The 16,355-nt window shown below is 37.6% G+C and overlaps 1 protein-coding gene across 6 annotated transcripts in view; it reads left to right on the top strand.

Annotated features, from left to right (window-relative positions):
• ERCC8 (ERCC excision repair 8, CSA ubiquitin ligase complex subunit) overlaps nucleotides 1-16,355 on the top strand; it is a 29,886-nt gene that overhangs the window by 560 nt on the left and 12,971 nt on the right. The window contains exons 2-8 of one of the 6 annotated variants that reach the window (XM_062609541.1): nucleotides 1,742-1,837; nucleotides 1,977-2,078; nucleotides 5,878-6,001; nucleotides 7,064-7,145; nucleotides 7,718-7,737; nucleotides 9,794-9,860; nucleotides 12,614-12,712. In XM_062609541.1, the coding sequence (XP_062465525.1) occupies nucleotides 1,742-1,837; nucleotides 1,977-2,078; nucleotides 5,878-6,001; nucleotides 7,064-7,145; nucleotides 7,718-7,737; nucleotides 9,794-9,860; nucleotides 12,614-12,712 (590 nt within the window). Of the gene's footprint in view, nucleotides 1-1,741; nucleotides 1,838-1,976; nucleotides 2,079-2,203; nucleotides 2,267-5,502; nucleotides 5,660-5,877; nucleotides 6,002-7,063; nucleotides 7,146-7,717; nucleotides 7,787-9,793; nucleotides 9,861-12,608; nucleotides 12,713-16,355 lie in introns of those variants that run through there. The other 5 variants (XM_062609540.1, XM_062609542.1, XM_062609544.1 and 2 more) reach the window with 5 other exon arrangements.

Below are 16,355 nucleotides of genomic sequence, written 5' to 3'. Positions count from 1 at the left end.
GAATTTTAATGTGTGTGTAGCTGTGCTTTGCTTTGTGAAAAACAAGGTGGATGTGATGCTTGTGCCCCTACAGTTTGTCTTTCCTCTTCCCAAACTTGGCATGTTGGCAGGTTGCAGAAGGGTTTTTTTCTAAGTTCCCAGGAGCTTTTGTGGAAAGTGGTGATTGCATGGAGACGCTTAATTAATATTCCTGCTAAAGATTATAATGTGGTAATTGCTCATTATCAGAGAATCAGTTTTGTACCTGTATTTCGAGATAAAGCAAGTCTCAGTTCAGTCACTCACACAGCTCCAGCAGCAGGAAGGATTTGTGTTGCTCATTTGCAGCTTCTGGGGCTTTGTCATTGTAAAAAAGTTCTAAAAAATTGAGATTACCTTTGGTGATTCAGAAAACTTATTTCTATGTGCATTTTGGCAACACGATTTTACTTCATTTCTGTGCTCTAAGCACTCATAGCATTCATTGTTAAGAAAAGAAGCGTAGTGGGAAGGTTTTATGTTATCTAGACAGCTGTCTACCTAACATTCCCCATCCTAAGCGTTTTAATTTTGACTTTAAAAATAATCTGTAGTCTTCAGTAGATTGTATTTATAACTTAATTTTAAAGTAATTTGTTTTAAAACATTTCCTTTGGGGGATTTATTGCTTCATTAAAATTCAGTCTTGACCTCAAAAGTTTTAAACTAGGTATCTTGTATACGTCAAAATTCTTGTTCTAGGTGAATTCTTGCATACTTACATTTAACTTATTTTGAAGGAGCTTAAATGACTCACTGCTTTTGAAGCATGCCTTGAGACTTGCTATTGGGGGTCTGCCTGTAACAGCCTATGTTTCTTGCGTCATGATTTTTGCAGCTGAAGCAAAGTAAGGGCACTTGGCTTTACAGCTTCTCAATTATCTACTTGGTTACACTTTTGTTGATAGCAGTTTTTACAAAATAGTGCTGTGGGAAGCTCTGGTCATCTTGTAAGGCTAATATTGTATCAGGTAGCATGGCTAAAGGAAGCAGAATCTGTTTCTTTTTTGACTATGTAATATTAGCATATTTATAGATACAGGCTACTACTAAGTAGTGCAAGATCCTAATTGCAGTTAAGAAAAGTTTGCCTCGGGAACTTCATGTGGATAGTGTATTTTTTATTTAATGTTACAGAAAATATACAAACATTGTTTCCTTAAAGGAAATACTGTAATTTGTTATACTGCTGAGTGAATCTGTCCTCCACTAGGTGTCTGTAGTTCCAAGGAATGAATTTGTCCTCCACTAGATGTCCGTAGTTCCAAGTAAACAGAAGCTTGGAAGGATGGTACATCCGGAAGCTTCGAACTAACATTTGTTGCATCTAAAACAACTGCTTCTTAATGCTGCTTTTGCTCACTGTTTGCAAATTACGTCCGTTTTTTTTGTTTTATATCTTGATCCCCAGATGCAGTTTTACTATTTCTTTGAGCCGATTCTACATTTTTATTTCTCTCTTACCTTCAACAAAGTATATATATATTTTTTTTTTCCTTACAAGTTCACAGGACTTAATTCCAGCCCTGTATTGCATCTGTTGTCTCGTTTTGGAAAAAATAACAGGGATGGGTTAAGTGCATTGAGGAAGTGGGAAACTGTGGTTTAAACTGTTCAGAGCACATAGGAACATTTTGAAATTCTGTGCTAGTCTTGTTCATACTTGTTCATAGTTCTGTTTTGGGATTTTTATTGGGTTTTGTTTTTTTTTTTTTGTTTTAAGGGTTCTAAGTTTGGAATTAAATAAAGATAGAGATGTGGAAAGAATACATGGGAGTGGTATCAACACCCTTGATATTGAGCCTGTTGAGGGAAGATAGTAAGTATATATTTTAGTTGGTAAAAATGTATATGAGTACTTCACTGTGTTGGTACTATGGATTTATTTTCTTGTTGAACACTCAATCATATTGAATATATTGAGTGTTGTAGCTTATGTGCTTTGTTAACTCTTTCAGCATGTTATCTGGTGGGTCAGATGGTGTTATTGTGCTTTACGACCTTGAAAACTTGACCAGAGAAAAAAGTTACACATGTAAAGCACTTTGTTCTGTGGGAAGGTAAGTACTCAAAAGTTCTATTAGAATTTTGTAGTGTAACATCTGTTGTGTGACAAATTAATGTGTGTTCTTATTTCTAGGATAAAAGACTAGAAAGATATTTCTAGGATAAAAGACTAGTAGAAAATAGTGCCAGAAATTGTGAAGGCTAGCAGGATGCATTGTGTGTTTTGGCATGCAAAAAGAAGGCAAAACTTTGTATGGATTTATGTGATTTACTAAGTAGCAGGAATAATTGTTTTTTCTTTATTTGCCTAACAGTTGCAATATCCGTACAATGACTGCCTCTTGTAGAAATATTCTTTGCATCCCCCAAGAATATATGGCACGTGTCTCTTTGAATAAATACATGTTTAAGCAAAAGGAAAATTATATTTTCATAATCCTGTTCATCTGGTAGGAAAAAAATCTAATACAGATTTGCAGTTGTTTTATTTCCCATCTGCCTGCTCCAGCTTTACTAATAGCTATTTTAGGTTCACCAGATGCAAAGACAATTAATACAGGACTTCTTAAGAACATGTTTGACAAAGACATGTTTGATGTGAGTGATGAGGCACTGGAACAGGCTGCCCAGGGAAGTTGTGAATGCTGCATCCCTGGTAGTGTTCAAGGCCAGATTGGACAAAGCCTTGGGTGACATGGTTTAGTGTGAGATGTCCCTGCCCATGGCAGGGGGGTTGGAACTAGATGATCTTAAGGTCCTTTCCAACCCTAACTATTCTATGATTCCGTGAAAGACAGATGCATTACTGACAAAAATGAGACATTTCTGAAGAACAGGGTACTACCATACTTTATGTAATCTATACAAAGACTCAAACCTTTATTGACTTGTCTGGGTTTCACTGCAGGCAGTATAACTTTCTCTGTTGTGATCATTAAGTCTTCTAGGAAAAGCTTTTTTCCTTGTTTTTAGATAGCAAAGTTATCTAGTGGGTGAGGGCTTTATCTGAGATTCACTAAATATGTCCTACTGTGCAAAAGATTAGTAGCTACGTTTTCCCTTATTTTTTTGTAGTCTTCAAATTACTTGTGGTCTAAGAGCTTTATGTGTAAGACTGACAAGAGTAGAACAGATTTGTAAAAGTAAAAGGCCTAAATGGTATCTCGGGCGGTAAGAACGAGAAAGGGTAATAGAACATGCATCAAAACCAGTGAATAGGAACAGAATTTACTGCAAGTCAGCTGCATTTGGTAAGAGTTCGATGGCTGGGATTTCTTGAACAAAATTAATTAAAACTGTAATTAAGAACAAGTAATAACTATACATACCCAAATCTCAAAATAGAGATGAATTCTGAAACAGATACAGCAAACTGAAGAAATACATGGTGAGAAGACAGCATGGAAACTGGCAAATCCATGCTAAAATGACACTATCATTAACTTCAGTTGGGTCAGTAGAAATATTCCTTACTTGAAAATTCTATTTATGAGCACAGTTGGTAGTCTGTTTCTTTTGTAAGTATTAAGATGCATCTAGACAAGTTTGTTCCTTATCAATTGAGTAGAGGCATAAATCACACTAGTAGAATCTGATTCTGTGTGACACAGTAATGATAGGCTTATTTTGCTATCATTTGTGCATAAAGTGACTATAGTAGGTTTTTTAACCTCAATTATTTGTTTTTAGTTTTCACGTAGCTTTCTAGTACATTTTAAATACTTAGTGTAGCTAATTAGCTACAGATACAACTTCAGATATTGGAATATTATTTGTACAGAGTTCCTGACATTTTAAATGAATTTGTAGTTGGCAATAAGAAATGCTTCCCATCTGACTGTCTGGCTCCTATCTTTGAAGCATATGGTAATGTCATGTTACTAAAGTTAACCCGTATTCCAAGTTTACAATATCACAATGCAACTGTGGTCCCAAAGTTCCTTACAGGAAAAGTAGAGGCCCTTTGAAGCTCTTTATGTATAGACCTTGAACTGGGCCTGCTGAGTTTAGTGCATCCTGATGCCCAGCTGTGATTTAGCCAGTTTCTCTCTAGAATGTAGGGCCACTATTGCAAAACCAAGACCTTTCCTTGTTCCACTGAGAGTCAGCACACAGAGCTTTACATGTTTTTATCGGATCCGTGGTGTTCTGTGACAAGAAGTGACATTTGAGAGTAACTGAACAGTACTAGTTTCTAAGTAATACACAGCTGATGCTTGTCTGTAAGGTAGTCTCTTCTAGTGAAAAGCCTTCAAAGAGGAATGAATGGCAGTGACCTTACTATCCATAGAATTAATTATGTACTTTGGTAGAAAAGTTTGGGATATTCTGTGTAATGGGAGAAAATGGGTATAAAATGCAGCCCTGAGAGATGAAGTTGGGCCGAGTGACATGTAGCTGTTACTAAGCCTAGCCAGATCAAAGACTATTCCTGCAGAGCTTCTCAAGAATATTTTAGTTCATTCCTAAACCCTCTGGATTACGGAAGAAATAATTGCTTTCACTTAGTGCTGGGCACAGTCCAGTGTTGTGCACCTGTACTCTTAATACGAGGATAATTAGTTCCATGAGTTTAGGGTTGTTTTTTTTTAATTCTTCTGCACAGTGCATACAAAAGCCTCTGCAAGAGTAAGTTTGCTCTTAGTCAGGAGTGATTTCCTGGTGCTGCAGGTCTCAAGGATTTTTACCTTGATCCACCTGTAGCATAAGTGCCTAAGATCTGTTCATTTTTGGCACTATGACAAAGTAACAGGCTGCTGTCAGGTATGCCTCAGATAAGTGATGCGGGAGTTACTAAGGAGAGCTCAGCAGTTGCTCAATAGTTCCCACTTGATGTCTTCAGTGCTGGCTTATGGCAAACTATTTAAAGATATCTTCTGTGCTTTCTAGCAACCCAAGTGAGCAGGAAAGTTTACTAGCTTAGGTGTAGTGCCAGATCTGTACAGAAGATCTGCATCTGTGTTTACACAGTGGTAGCCCTGCAATAGTTATTGCTTTGGAGACCAGGACACCTGAGAGAGCAATGCAAAGATAGCTGAGGTGAAGAAATCTGAGCCTTTCTGAGCTGTAGATGGAGCCAGCTATTTTCACAAGTGTATTGCATCTGGCTGGAATGGAGTTCAGTTTCGTCATACTAGCTTGTGTGGTGCTGTGGTTTGGATTTGTGACTGATCTTGCTAACATGCTGTTTTAGCTATTGCTGAACAGTGCTTGTGCAGTGTCACACAGAGTCTGTTCCTCACTGTGCTCCCTTAGCGAGCAGGGTAGGAGTGGACAAAAGGCTAGGAGGGAATACAGCTGACCTGAATTGACCAAAGGGGTATTGATGTTCAATACCATGCAACGTAATGTGCAGCAACAAAATTGAGGGGGGGGAAGTTTTTAAGGGGCTGTCATTTCTCAGGTTCTGGGTCTTAAGGGAGGGATTGCTTTTGCACTGCTTGCCCTTATTTTATTTTTTTTTAAATTTATTGTTTTGTTTACTTTACATATTAAAATGTCTGTATCTCAACCAAGTATTCTCACCTTTGCCATTTGTATTCTGTCCCTCATCCCATTGTGTGTGGGGTGTGAGCAAGCTGCTGTGGTGGTGCTTAGCTGCCTACAGTTAACCCACAACAGCATGGTTAAAAAGGTAAATAATCTGTAGTTTCTTGAAACAAAGGCTCTTGGAAGTAATTAACATTGGTTGATAGAAAATTGAGGCGCTGAAACAACTAGTTCTTTAATACTCCAGTACAAAATTTTGTTAAAGAAGTTTAAGCTATGTTTTCAACTTGTCATCCAATATCAAGACAATTCTAAGATGATTATCAAGACACTAACCAATTGGAATCTTTTCCTTGATCTTAGGAGCCATCCTGATGTACATAAATTCAGTGTGGAGACAGTCCAGTGGTATCCTCATGACACTGGCATGTTTACATCCAGCTCGTTTGATAAAACCTTGAAAATATGGGATACAAATACTTTAAAAGTAAGAGAATTTCTACAAGTTACAGGCTTGTTTATATACGTATTATTCATTCCGCAAATGCAGTTCTCCCAGAGCTCAACAGGACCAGGTATCCAGAGGCTGAAAACTAGTGAATTTTTAGAACTGTGGGTGCAGGTCTGTCATCATTGTTATCATTGCAGGGACACAATAGAGAATAAATTTTGACCTCTTTTTGTCAGATGTGAAGCCATATTTGCAGTTACTAAATCTTTTCATAACTCAAAAGATCAGTTTACTTCCCAGGTAGCTCTGTGGGCATCACTTAAAGGGCAGTGAGCATGTGAAGACTGATTTACCTGTTGTGCCACCAAATGTTGTATTTGAAAACACAGAAAAGTCAGTTTTAAGTTTTTTTTTTTTCAAATACACTTTATTTTAGAATGGGACAACAAAAGCAATTGTTCCTGAAAGTAATTGTGCTGATTATAATGCAAATACAATATTCCTGTAATTTTAACATTCACAATGTTAAATAATTTTCTGTGGTGGTCTTTTTGTGGATTTTTGTTTCAGTTTTGTTGGTTTGGGTGGTTTGGTTTTTTTTGATTCTTTTTTGTTTGTTCTTTTGTTGGGGGTCGGGGTTTTGTTTGATTGAGTTTTTGTTGGGTTTGTTTGGTTGTTTTTTTTAGGAATTGAAGATAGTGTGATGTTTGTGAATGACAAGAGACTTCTAAATTTAGATTAAGTGCTTTCCTCCTCTTGCCTTCTGTCTCCATATCATAACATTCCCATTTGCTGGTGGTTGTTTTTTTTCTTGCTAACTTTTTTTTTTAATAGTTTTCATTTATGCCTCTGAATAGCCAGTTTTCTTGGTCCTTCCTTTGAGTCACCTCAGAGCTCCAGCCTAGTTGTTCTAATCTTGGAAACATACTTACTTTGCAATGTTTGTGTGACGTGGTTTCTAACCAGGAGAGTTATTGTTAGTATGTAAAAAGTAATACTTGTATTGATCTTACTTGTAGCTGTTACTTGAAAAGCTCTTAACAATGAGAATTTTAATTCTGATAACTTGTGCTGTGATTAAATTAAACTTGCTATAAGTCTGCAGATGCCTTTCACTTTAAAGGAACAGTTTATAGCCATCACATGTCTCCAGTTGCTACAAATCATTGTTTAGTAGCAGGTATGTATGTGTTTTTAAGAAATGCCGTATGTATTTTGGTCTTAAAGTATAAGCAGGTGTAATATTCAGTAGGGTTTTTTCCTCTCCCCTGTCTTTGTTCCTTGATAAAATATTATTGGCTAGTTAGGTGTTTATGAAAGTATCACGTTGGTTCTTCTGAAATAATGCATCAGATAAAAATTCCTAGCTATAATTAGATTACTTTTCATTACATAAGTTAGCATTTGAATGTTATTAGATCCAAACATAGTAAACAGTGTAAATGAGCTCTGTGCATGTTGCTTGCATGTCCACAGTTGAGCTATGTTTAGAAAAAAGAAGTTGTGTTTTTTTTTTTAATGTTTAAGTTTAAGTACTGTCCTGTTTACCCCCAGTTTTTAAGTTGTCTGTTATATAGGAAGTTTACTTGGGCTAAAAATATAAATCCATTAATAGAACCCATTGCTCTGACTAAATGAACTATTATGCAGCTAACATTTTTCTTCTCTTTCTTTCTTGTTTTTTTTATTGTTTTCTCAAATGCTGGGTTGATTTAGTTTTTTAGATGTCTTTGTTTGTTTTTCTTGTTACAGTTGGTACCAAAAGCCCCAAAGTACAGCTCTGTGACTTGAAGTCTGGATCTTTTTCTCACATTCTTCAGGGTACTTTTAGTCTGAAACATAAATATTAAACAATAACTACTTTGAGTAAAACAAGTCCTGTAAAGAAACACTGTATACAATGTATTCTTTGTAAGTAACATGACTAATTTATTTATTGCCAGTTGTGAAAGTTACACGGTGGCGAAAGGTTCTTCTGGGTGTTAGTGATAATGAATTGGATAATACAAATACTAATTAATGAACAATTATTACAGATGTTCAGGCGTTTTCATAATCTAATCGATAGTGATAACTATTTAGTACATGTTTAAGCATAGGCAGTGTTTTTGTGCTCATGGAAATTTGATATGGGTTGCTGTTTCTTTTGGGTTTTTGGTGGGATTTTGATTGACCAAACACACACACACACGCAAAAAAAAAAAAATAAAATCAGTCTTTTCAATAAAATATCCTGTGGAGGTGCTTGCATGGCTTTGTTTAGAAGTTTCTGTATAACTGGTGAGTTATTACTCGCTATAGAAGTGTGATATCTAATCCTTTTCATTTACCCAATTCACTAAGCACAGGGGCTTTATTGTTCTCTAAGCCATTCATTTTTGTACTTAATGTTATCTAATATGTACTTTTTGGAGTATGGGTATATATACAAATGCTCAAGTGAAGGCAATTACAAAGTAAATCATCATGCTTCAAACCAGCAGAGCAAGAGCCAGATCTGATCCAGAAACTTTAGAGGCGTGTTAGCTCAGACAGCAATGTGGAAATGCAGCCTTATTTCTTCACTTGGCCAGCTGCTCAAGTCTAAAAGGTGCTTTCATGGGATGCAGAGCTTAAGTCACCAAATCCTTCTGAATTAAATTTGCTGCAAGAGGTATGTCAGTGGTCTGTTTCTAGAACAGAGAGCACCAGAGAGTGCAGACAAAAAAGTTGTTCACTGAAGAATCAGTTTTGTTCCAGCAGAGCTACTTAATTTTGACAGGGGAGTTAGTGCTTTCCAGGAACAAGCTGCTTGTGTCTTTTCTGATATAGTTAACTTGAATGCAGTATTAGGGGAACAAGGAGAAGGAGATTGTCTTCCACTGAACGTAATCATTCTTTACAGAACTTGAACCACTCAATAGTGTCTTGGAAAATAGATATGAACATTTTTTCACATTGACTAACTCTAGCAGCCAAAATAGAGGTAAATGCTTGTCTGTAATTTACTTAATGGATCCAGATAAATGTGTCTGCCCTGGGCCTTCCAATTGTATCTAGTAGTATCTGTGTTACAGATATTTCTTCCATTATCCTGGGCATCATGGCCATTTGATTATTTCAGGTAATGGAAAACCAGCTACTAGAAGATGTGCCAGGAACAAGGTGGTTCACATAGGTTTAAACTGCATTAGCAGAAATATATTTGCTGCAACTTCTATTTGCTATAACTTAGGGTTTTTTTTTTCAACAATGTATTTCTAGTATTACATGAAGCATGATTTCTACCTTTCCATCCAAGATACCTCACACTCCTATTGCCTCTATTTATGAAATGATATTCATCATTTTAAAAACTTGCCAAGTTTCAAAGCATGTGTGTGTATGTACATAATACATATTACTTACCCACTAAGCAGCACTGGGTATGACATTTTATCTTAATGTCTTAATATTTCGGAACTAATTAAGGGAAAAAATACTCCATATTCAGGACAAGAGTATTTGAGCTGGGTGAAGTTTTAAGTCTTAAGTACATAAGATAAATATACTTTTTTATTAAACATTCTGAAAGGATTTGAAGAAAAAGAACTGGAAAGTACCTTCTGCATATGAGAACACCAGTGAAAACATAAAACCTAATAAAAGTATTAGAAGTAAATTGCAATTCCACTTGAGCAAAAGGAAATAACCTCTAGCACAAAATAATACGTTTTCACAAAATTCGAATTCACATTACAATTTAGATAATTGTTCTGGATTGGTGGGTTCTATAGAACAAAGTATTTGCTTTTACTTTTAGTTATTTACATAAAATGGTGTGTATAAGCCTTTTCATTTAACTTTTAGGTCACAGGCAAGAAGTACTGGCAGTGGCTTGGTCCCCACGTCATGAATATGTTTTGGCAACAGGAAGGTAAGGGTGTTGTTGGACTGTTACATGCACTAAAAACATCTGATAGTAGAACTTTATATGTTAATTTTCTGTGGTTTTTACAATTCATATGCACTTTTCAAGTTTATTTCCATCATTTACTTTAACTTAGTCACAGTTTTGAAGGTCTTGCCTAGAAAAAACCCTGAGATCCAAATTATTAGAACCATAGAATAGTTAGGGTTGGAAAGGACCTTAAGATCATCCAGTTCCAACCCCCCTGCCATGGGCAGGGACACCTCCCACTAAACCATGTCACCCAAGGCTCTGTCTAGACTGGCCTTGAACACTACCAGGGATGGAGCATTCACAACTTCCTTGGGCAGCCCATTCGAGTGCCTCACCACCCTTACAGTAAAGAACTTCTTCCTTATATGCAATCTAAACTTCCCCTGTTTAAGATTGTAGGGTTCTGAAACAGTAGCTGGATTTAAATGTATATGAAAATGATAGAATATTATTAAGACACTTACTTTTTACTGTTTATTAGCACTCATATTGCTGATGTGTTTTATAACAAAGTAAAATGTTTAGCTCAAATATCATTCTGGTTAATCACCAGTAATATCAAAGAGCATAACTTGGGTAGCTTAGCTGATGGCTAATAACCTTCCAAGCTGCAGTATTTCTGTGAATATAGGTTGTATGTTGATATTCCTGGGCCTTTTATTTTTTTCAGTCTAAAAGATCCTCTTGACTTTCCTAGAAGTTTTGCATAATTTAGCTTTTAATTATAATGTGACATTACTCAGTTTCATGGTTGACATTTCTTTTCTTTTGAATTGCAGAGATGAATGGCCATTTTATGACTTGATAACTTGAGAGTGAAATTTAATTAAGTTGATATCAGAATTGCACACCTTTGCCTTCTGATGTCAAACCTCTTAATTCAGAGGTGAACCAGTACAAGCCCCAGGAAGCTCAATAAGGCCAAGTGCAAGGTCCTGTACCTGGGTTAGGGTAATCCCAAGAGTAAATACAGGCTGAGCAGAAAATGGATTGAGAGTAGTCCTAAGGAGAAGGACTTGGGGGTGTTAACTGATGAGAAGCTCAGTGTGAGCCAGCAGTATGAGCTTGTAGCCCAGACACTATCCTGGGCTGCATCAAAAGAAGTGTGGTCAGCAGATCAGCAGAGGTGATTCTCCCCCTCTTCTCTGATCTCATGAGATCCAGCTTTGGGGGCCCCAACACAAGAGGACATGGACCTGCTTGAGTGCGTCCAGTGGAAGGTCACAGAGATGGTCAGAAGGCTGGAATATTCTGCTATGAAAACAGGCTGAATTAGTTTTGTTCAGTCTGGAGAACAAAAAGCTCCAGGGAGACCTTACAGCAGCCTTCCAGTACCTAGGCATAGGACATGGGGTAATGGCTTTGAACTGAAATAGCATAGATTCAGATATAGGTATTAGGAGGCAGCTCTTTACTGTGAGGGTGGTAAGGTACTGGCACAGGTTGCCCAGGGAAGCTGTGGCTGCCCCATCCCTGGCAGTGTTCAAGGCCAGGCTGGATGGAGCTTTGAGCAGCCTGGTCTAGTGGAAGGTGTTTCTGCCCGTGGCAGGGGGGTGGAATGAGATGTTCTTTAGTGTCCCGTCCAGCACAAACCATTCTGTGGTTCTGTGATCTCTATTCATATTCTTAGAATATTTGTTTGCTGTAAAGTAACATGCTATCTGCATACTCAGTTGAAATATCACTCGAAATTTAATAGAATCAGTCTGTAGTGTACAGAGGAGCACAAAAGAATAAATCACTCATTAGCTTTGTCAAATATAGAACAGAAAAGTAACAGTTTTGCTTTGGTCAGTTGAAATATACTATTTATATTCGTTATATACTGCACCATTTATGGACAATTAAGTTGCTGGGAAGTGTCCAAGTAGTTTCACTAAATACATCTACACTGATGACTTAGTGCATGGGGAATAGTGTTTTCTGTTAATTTACTTCTCATCTATAACTGGGAATCTTCGGGATGCACACAAAATTATACTACTGGAATGCTTAAATCAAACTGCACTTCAAGGGTCTATGCAAAGTGCACTGCCTGCGGTGTTGCAGTCTGTGTGTATGTAGTCCCAAGAATTACCATAACTTTTGTTGCTGGCAAAGACAAAGGGTGAGCAAAGCATGAACATGTGGTGGCCTGGGAAGCAGAATGAGTCACAGAAGCCTGAAACTCTCCTTGTGCCACCCTGGTGGGCAAAGCCAGAAAGTTTATACAAAAGGAAGAATCACTGTTTCTATGTCATAGTGTGTGAGAACAGAGCATATAACCTATTCAGCCTACATGTCACCAGCCAAGTTCTGTACCAGTCAACTATAGACTTGTGATAGCAAGAGCCTTAGTTCCCAGACAGTCATTACGGAGAGTGATGGAGTCTGTAGCTACGGTTTACTCAACAGAAGAATTAGCATGTTTATTTCTAGTCTGTGTGGGTATGTAAGACTATTGTGCTACTGACAAAGAGGCAAGTATATTGTATTGTAAAAACAGGTTCAATTTTAACTTGGGTGCCTGTAGTGTACTAGCTATGTGTATGAATAATTGTAAATGAATGTCTGAATTCTGACAAAAATCTTTTCATTAAACTATTGGCTTGATTGTGACTGCATAATATGTAGTTCAGAATAGTTGCTGAACCAGGGTGAGTGCAGGTTGGTTGGCTTAAGATAGTTATTGAACTAGAGTGTACACAATTTCCTTAATGTACGCAAATCTGTTTTTCTTAGTGCAGATGGTAGAGTGAAATTATGGGACGTGAGGAGAGCATCTGGATGTCTGAGTACACTTGATCAGCACAATGGAGAAAAGTCCAAAGCATCTTCGGAGGCAGGTAATACAGAATATAATTGGTGGTAATCTGTAGGTAACTAGAAGTAGTCTTATATTTCATAGATGTATTGAGTGCTAAAACTATCAAGAACAGTAGTGATAATCCAGTTATTGTCTATTGTGTGACACTAGCCATTGAATTTTATTCAGTTACTTCTGTTACAGAGGCAGTGTTTGTCACTGGGGATCTTGCTTAGAGAGATGTCTTTGGCCGTGGTATTGTATCATTCTAAATGTTCCCCCCCACACCTAAAATGGGAAAAATTGCCATCTGTTTTATGGACAAAAGAATTTACTCCTGCTGGAGGTGAGGCAATTGTTTCATATTTCGCAAGCTGTGTCATGTTAAGGTGGTGTCTTTACCCCAGTGAGAGGCTTATCTCCCTATAAGGGGGAGGATTTCACCCCTTCACCTCTAAGTTTGATGCATTTATTACTATCCCAGGAAGAGCAAGACCTTTGAGACTCTTGAGCCTGATTAGCCTATCAGAGCCCTCTGCGAGCACTCCTCTGGACAGCACACTATATCAGAAGGTGATTCCTACTCTTCTATTCAGAATACACAGCAACAGATTCACCCATCAAGTTAAAAATTTTCTAAGTTTTTAAGCCAACTTTAAGCCAATTTAAATATCTGAAAACTCAAGACAAAATAGATCTTAACTGAGCACTTCTATTATATAATTTTGACAGTTTTAAGGTTCAAATGTTACTGGTAACAATATAATATGGTAACTCAAATAAACAACATGAAAATAATGTATAAAGCCATTCAAAATAATGCATAAAGCTAAAATTCAATCATTAAATGTGCACAAATGTGTACATTTCTTAGCCAGTAAGTGTCCCTGTCTGGGGGGAGAAGTCGGGTTCAGACCATCAGCTGATCCGAATAGTTACGCTGGAGTCTTCCCTAATTTTACATACATACACACACACACCCTTAATTTTGCTTACTTATGTGATTTAGTGTGAATTAGTAACTTTCCACACTATCACCCTACCTCGTTTTTACTGATTGGTCTACCAATGTGCATAAGGATTACATTATTAAATGCCTAACTATGTATGGTCCTAGGAGAGTCTCCTGACCTGGGCAGGGGTCTTTGGAGCTATGGGTATGACTTTTAGTATTAAAATGAGGCTGTAATGAGGGAAGTTTACCAAAAGGGCACCTAATCTTCTATTTCTGACTCATGAAAAATATTTTGACAATTGTCCTGGTGTTATCAGGATGTAGCAGACTTCAATGATAGTATTTCTTGATTAGAGGTTCATTAGTCTAGTTTTTCTCAGTCTTGTTTTTCTGTCAGCCTACAGAGGAAGCCAAAGCTTCTCCAGCTATCAGTTCTCATTGTGACTCACTATTGTTTTTCAGGTCTCCTGATCCTTTCAGGGTCTTTCACAGTAATACAGGTTTTAATTTCTTAACTAAATACCTATGGAATTGTAACTATATATTATTATAGAGTTTATGCCTATGGAGTTTTAACTATGGAGCTTGGGTGGCTCTAGTCGTACATATTTTGGTGTGAAATTCTCTCACTTTACAATCATTGTCTGTCAGCTGCTCAGAGATTTATCAGTACATGGTGTCTTCATATCCCTGCACTTTCAGGGACTATAATAGCCTGTCCACAGTGTCTTCACTCTGCTCCACTCTCTGTTTGGTTTATTGTAGCATGTGCTAAGGTTGCAGGGTTGCCTGAAGAACTGTTGTAGGGTAGATTGTGTGCATGCTAACCACATTCCATCCCAGAAGTAGCAGCTGCATTTTACCCTAAAATTTCTTTAGTATTACAAAAGAGTTTAGTATTACAAAAAAAAAGCCTGAAGAAAACCCAACCCTAATTCAAAGGGAAGGTTTTGAACTTAAAATTATAGCTCATTTTTTTGTCAGTTCTGGACAAAAAAGACATAATTTTGTCAGGCCAAAAAAGTACTTGAACCATTGCTGCTCTGAGGTAAAAATACATAGTATTTGAAATTGAATTGTAAAATAGGAACTGTTTCATGCCTCTGAACAAAGGGGGTTTTGTAACACAGATTACAGTGATTAAAGCATACAACTTTGTCTCACTTGTATGTGTAACTTAAATTGTATGTAGAAAAATACATGTAAAACTCTAAAGTCAAACTAATTTTGTAAAATGTCAGAGGACATGAAGTAGCAGTAAGTATATGTTTTAATAATCATTCTCTAATCTCTCTGCTGCATAAATTGTAGTGTAATATCAAGGTTTGGTTTTGACAATTTGACATTTTATTGAAATTCAAGAAACTACTGAGGTGAAAATGCTTTAAAGAAATCTATGGATTATGAAAGAAGAAAAAATCTGGGCAGATTGTTTTATGAAAATTTGAATTCTGTGTAATTCACAAGATAATTAGTGCCATTCCTTTGAGTGTCATGATGTCTTATTTAAACACAACTTTCTTTGTAACTTTATTTCTCTGAGAGCTTCAAGATAATATTTAACTAATGGCAATCAAGTAGACTAGGATATTAAATGCATTGAAATGTAGCTTAGCTAAGCTAAATGTGGCTTTTTCTAATAAAGTCTTTGAAAAACAGTTAACACTTCTTACCTAAGAGGCATGTCTGAATTGTGTACTGCAGTATAATGCAGTGATACCTTGTCCATTTTGCAGGGAGTTCATTTATGGGCATCATAATTAGGTTTGCTTTGGTAGCACTGGGTTGAATTTAGCTACTTGAATATATGTAAGAATGTACAGTATTGCAAGATGAACTAAGTGGAGTTAATTGATAGTACTCTGTAAAAAATATAGAATAGACCTACAGTGATTTTGTAGTCCAGCTGCCTATCCACTTCAGGGGTGACCAAAAGCTAAAGCATCTTACTAAGGGCGTTATCCAAATGCCTCTTAAACACTGACAGACTCGGGACATCATCCACATCTCTAGGAAGCCTGTTCCAGGGTTTGACCACAGCAGTAAAGAAATGCTTCCTAATGTCCGATCTAAACCTTCCCTGGTGCAGCTTTGAACCATTCCCATGTGTCCTTTCACTGGATCCCAGGCAGAAGAGCCCAGCATCTCCCTTTCCGCTTCCCCTCCTGAGGAAGCTGTAGAGAGCAATGAGGTAACCCCTCAGCTTCCTTGTCTCCAAACTAAACAAGCCCTAAGTCTTCAGCTGCTGCTCACAGGACATGCCCTCCAGCCCTTCCAGCAGCTTTGCTGTCCTCTTCTGGAGGCATTCAAGGGCCTTCACATCCTTCTTCAATGGTGGGCCCAGCACAGCACACAGGGCTCCACGGGAGGCTGCACCAACACTGAATACAGTAGGAGAATCGCATCTTTTGACTGGCTGGTCATACTGTGTGATGCACCCAGGGTATGGTTTGCCGTCCTGCCTGCCAGGGCACAATCCTGTTGAGCTTAGCATCAAACCAGCACCCAGAGCTCCCTTTCTGCAAGGCTGATCCCCAGCCACTCCTTTCCCAGTTCATACTTGTGCCCTGTGTTACTCTGTCCTAGGTGCAGAATTTGGCGTTTGGATGTGTTACATTTCATCCCATTCATTGCCCAATGCTGCAATCTACCTAGATTGCTCTGCAAGGCGTCTCCCAGTTTGGTATCATCAGCAAACTCTAATGGTGCATTCAGCCCCAGCATCCAG

This window comes from Pezoporus occidentalis, unplaced genomic scaffold (assembly GCF_034315485.1).
Source record: "Pezoporus occidentalis ecotype Australia unplaced genomic scaffold, CSIRO_AGI_Poc_V1 ctg139, whole genome shotgun sequence".
NCBI lineage: Eukaryota > Metazoa > Chordata > Aves > Psittaciformes > Psittacidae > Pezoporus > Pezoporus occidentalis.
This window is presented reverse-complemented; position numbering and strand designations above follow the sequence as displayed.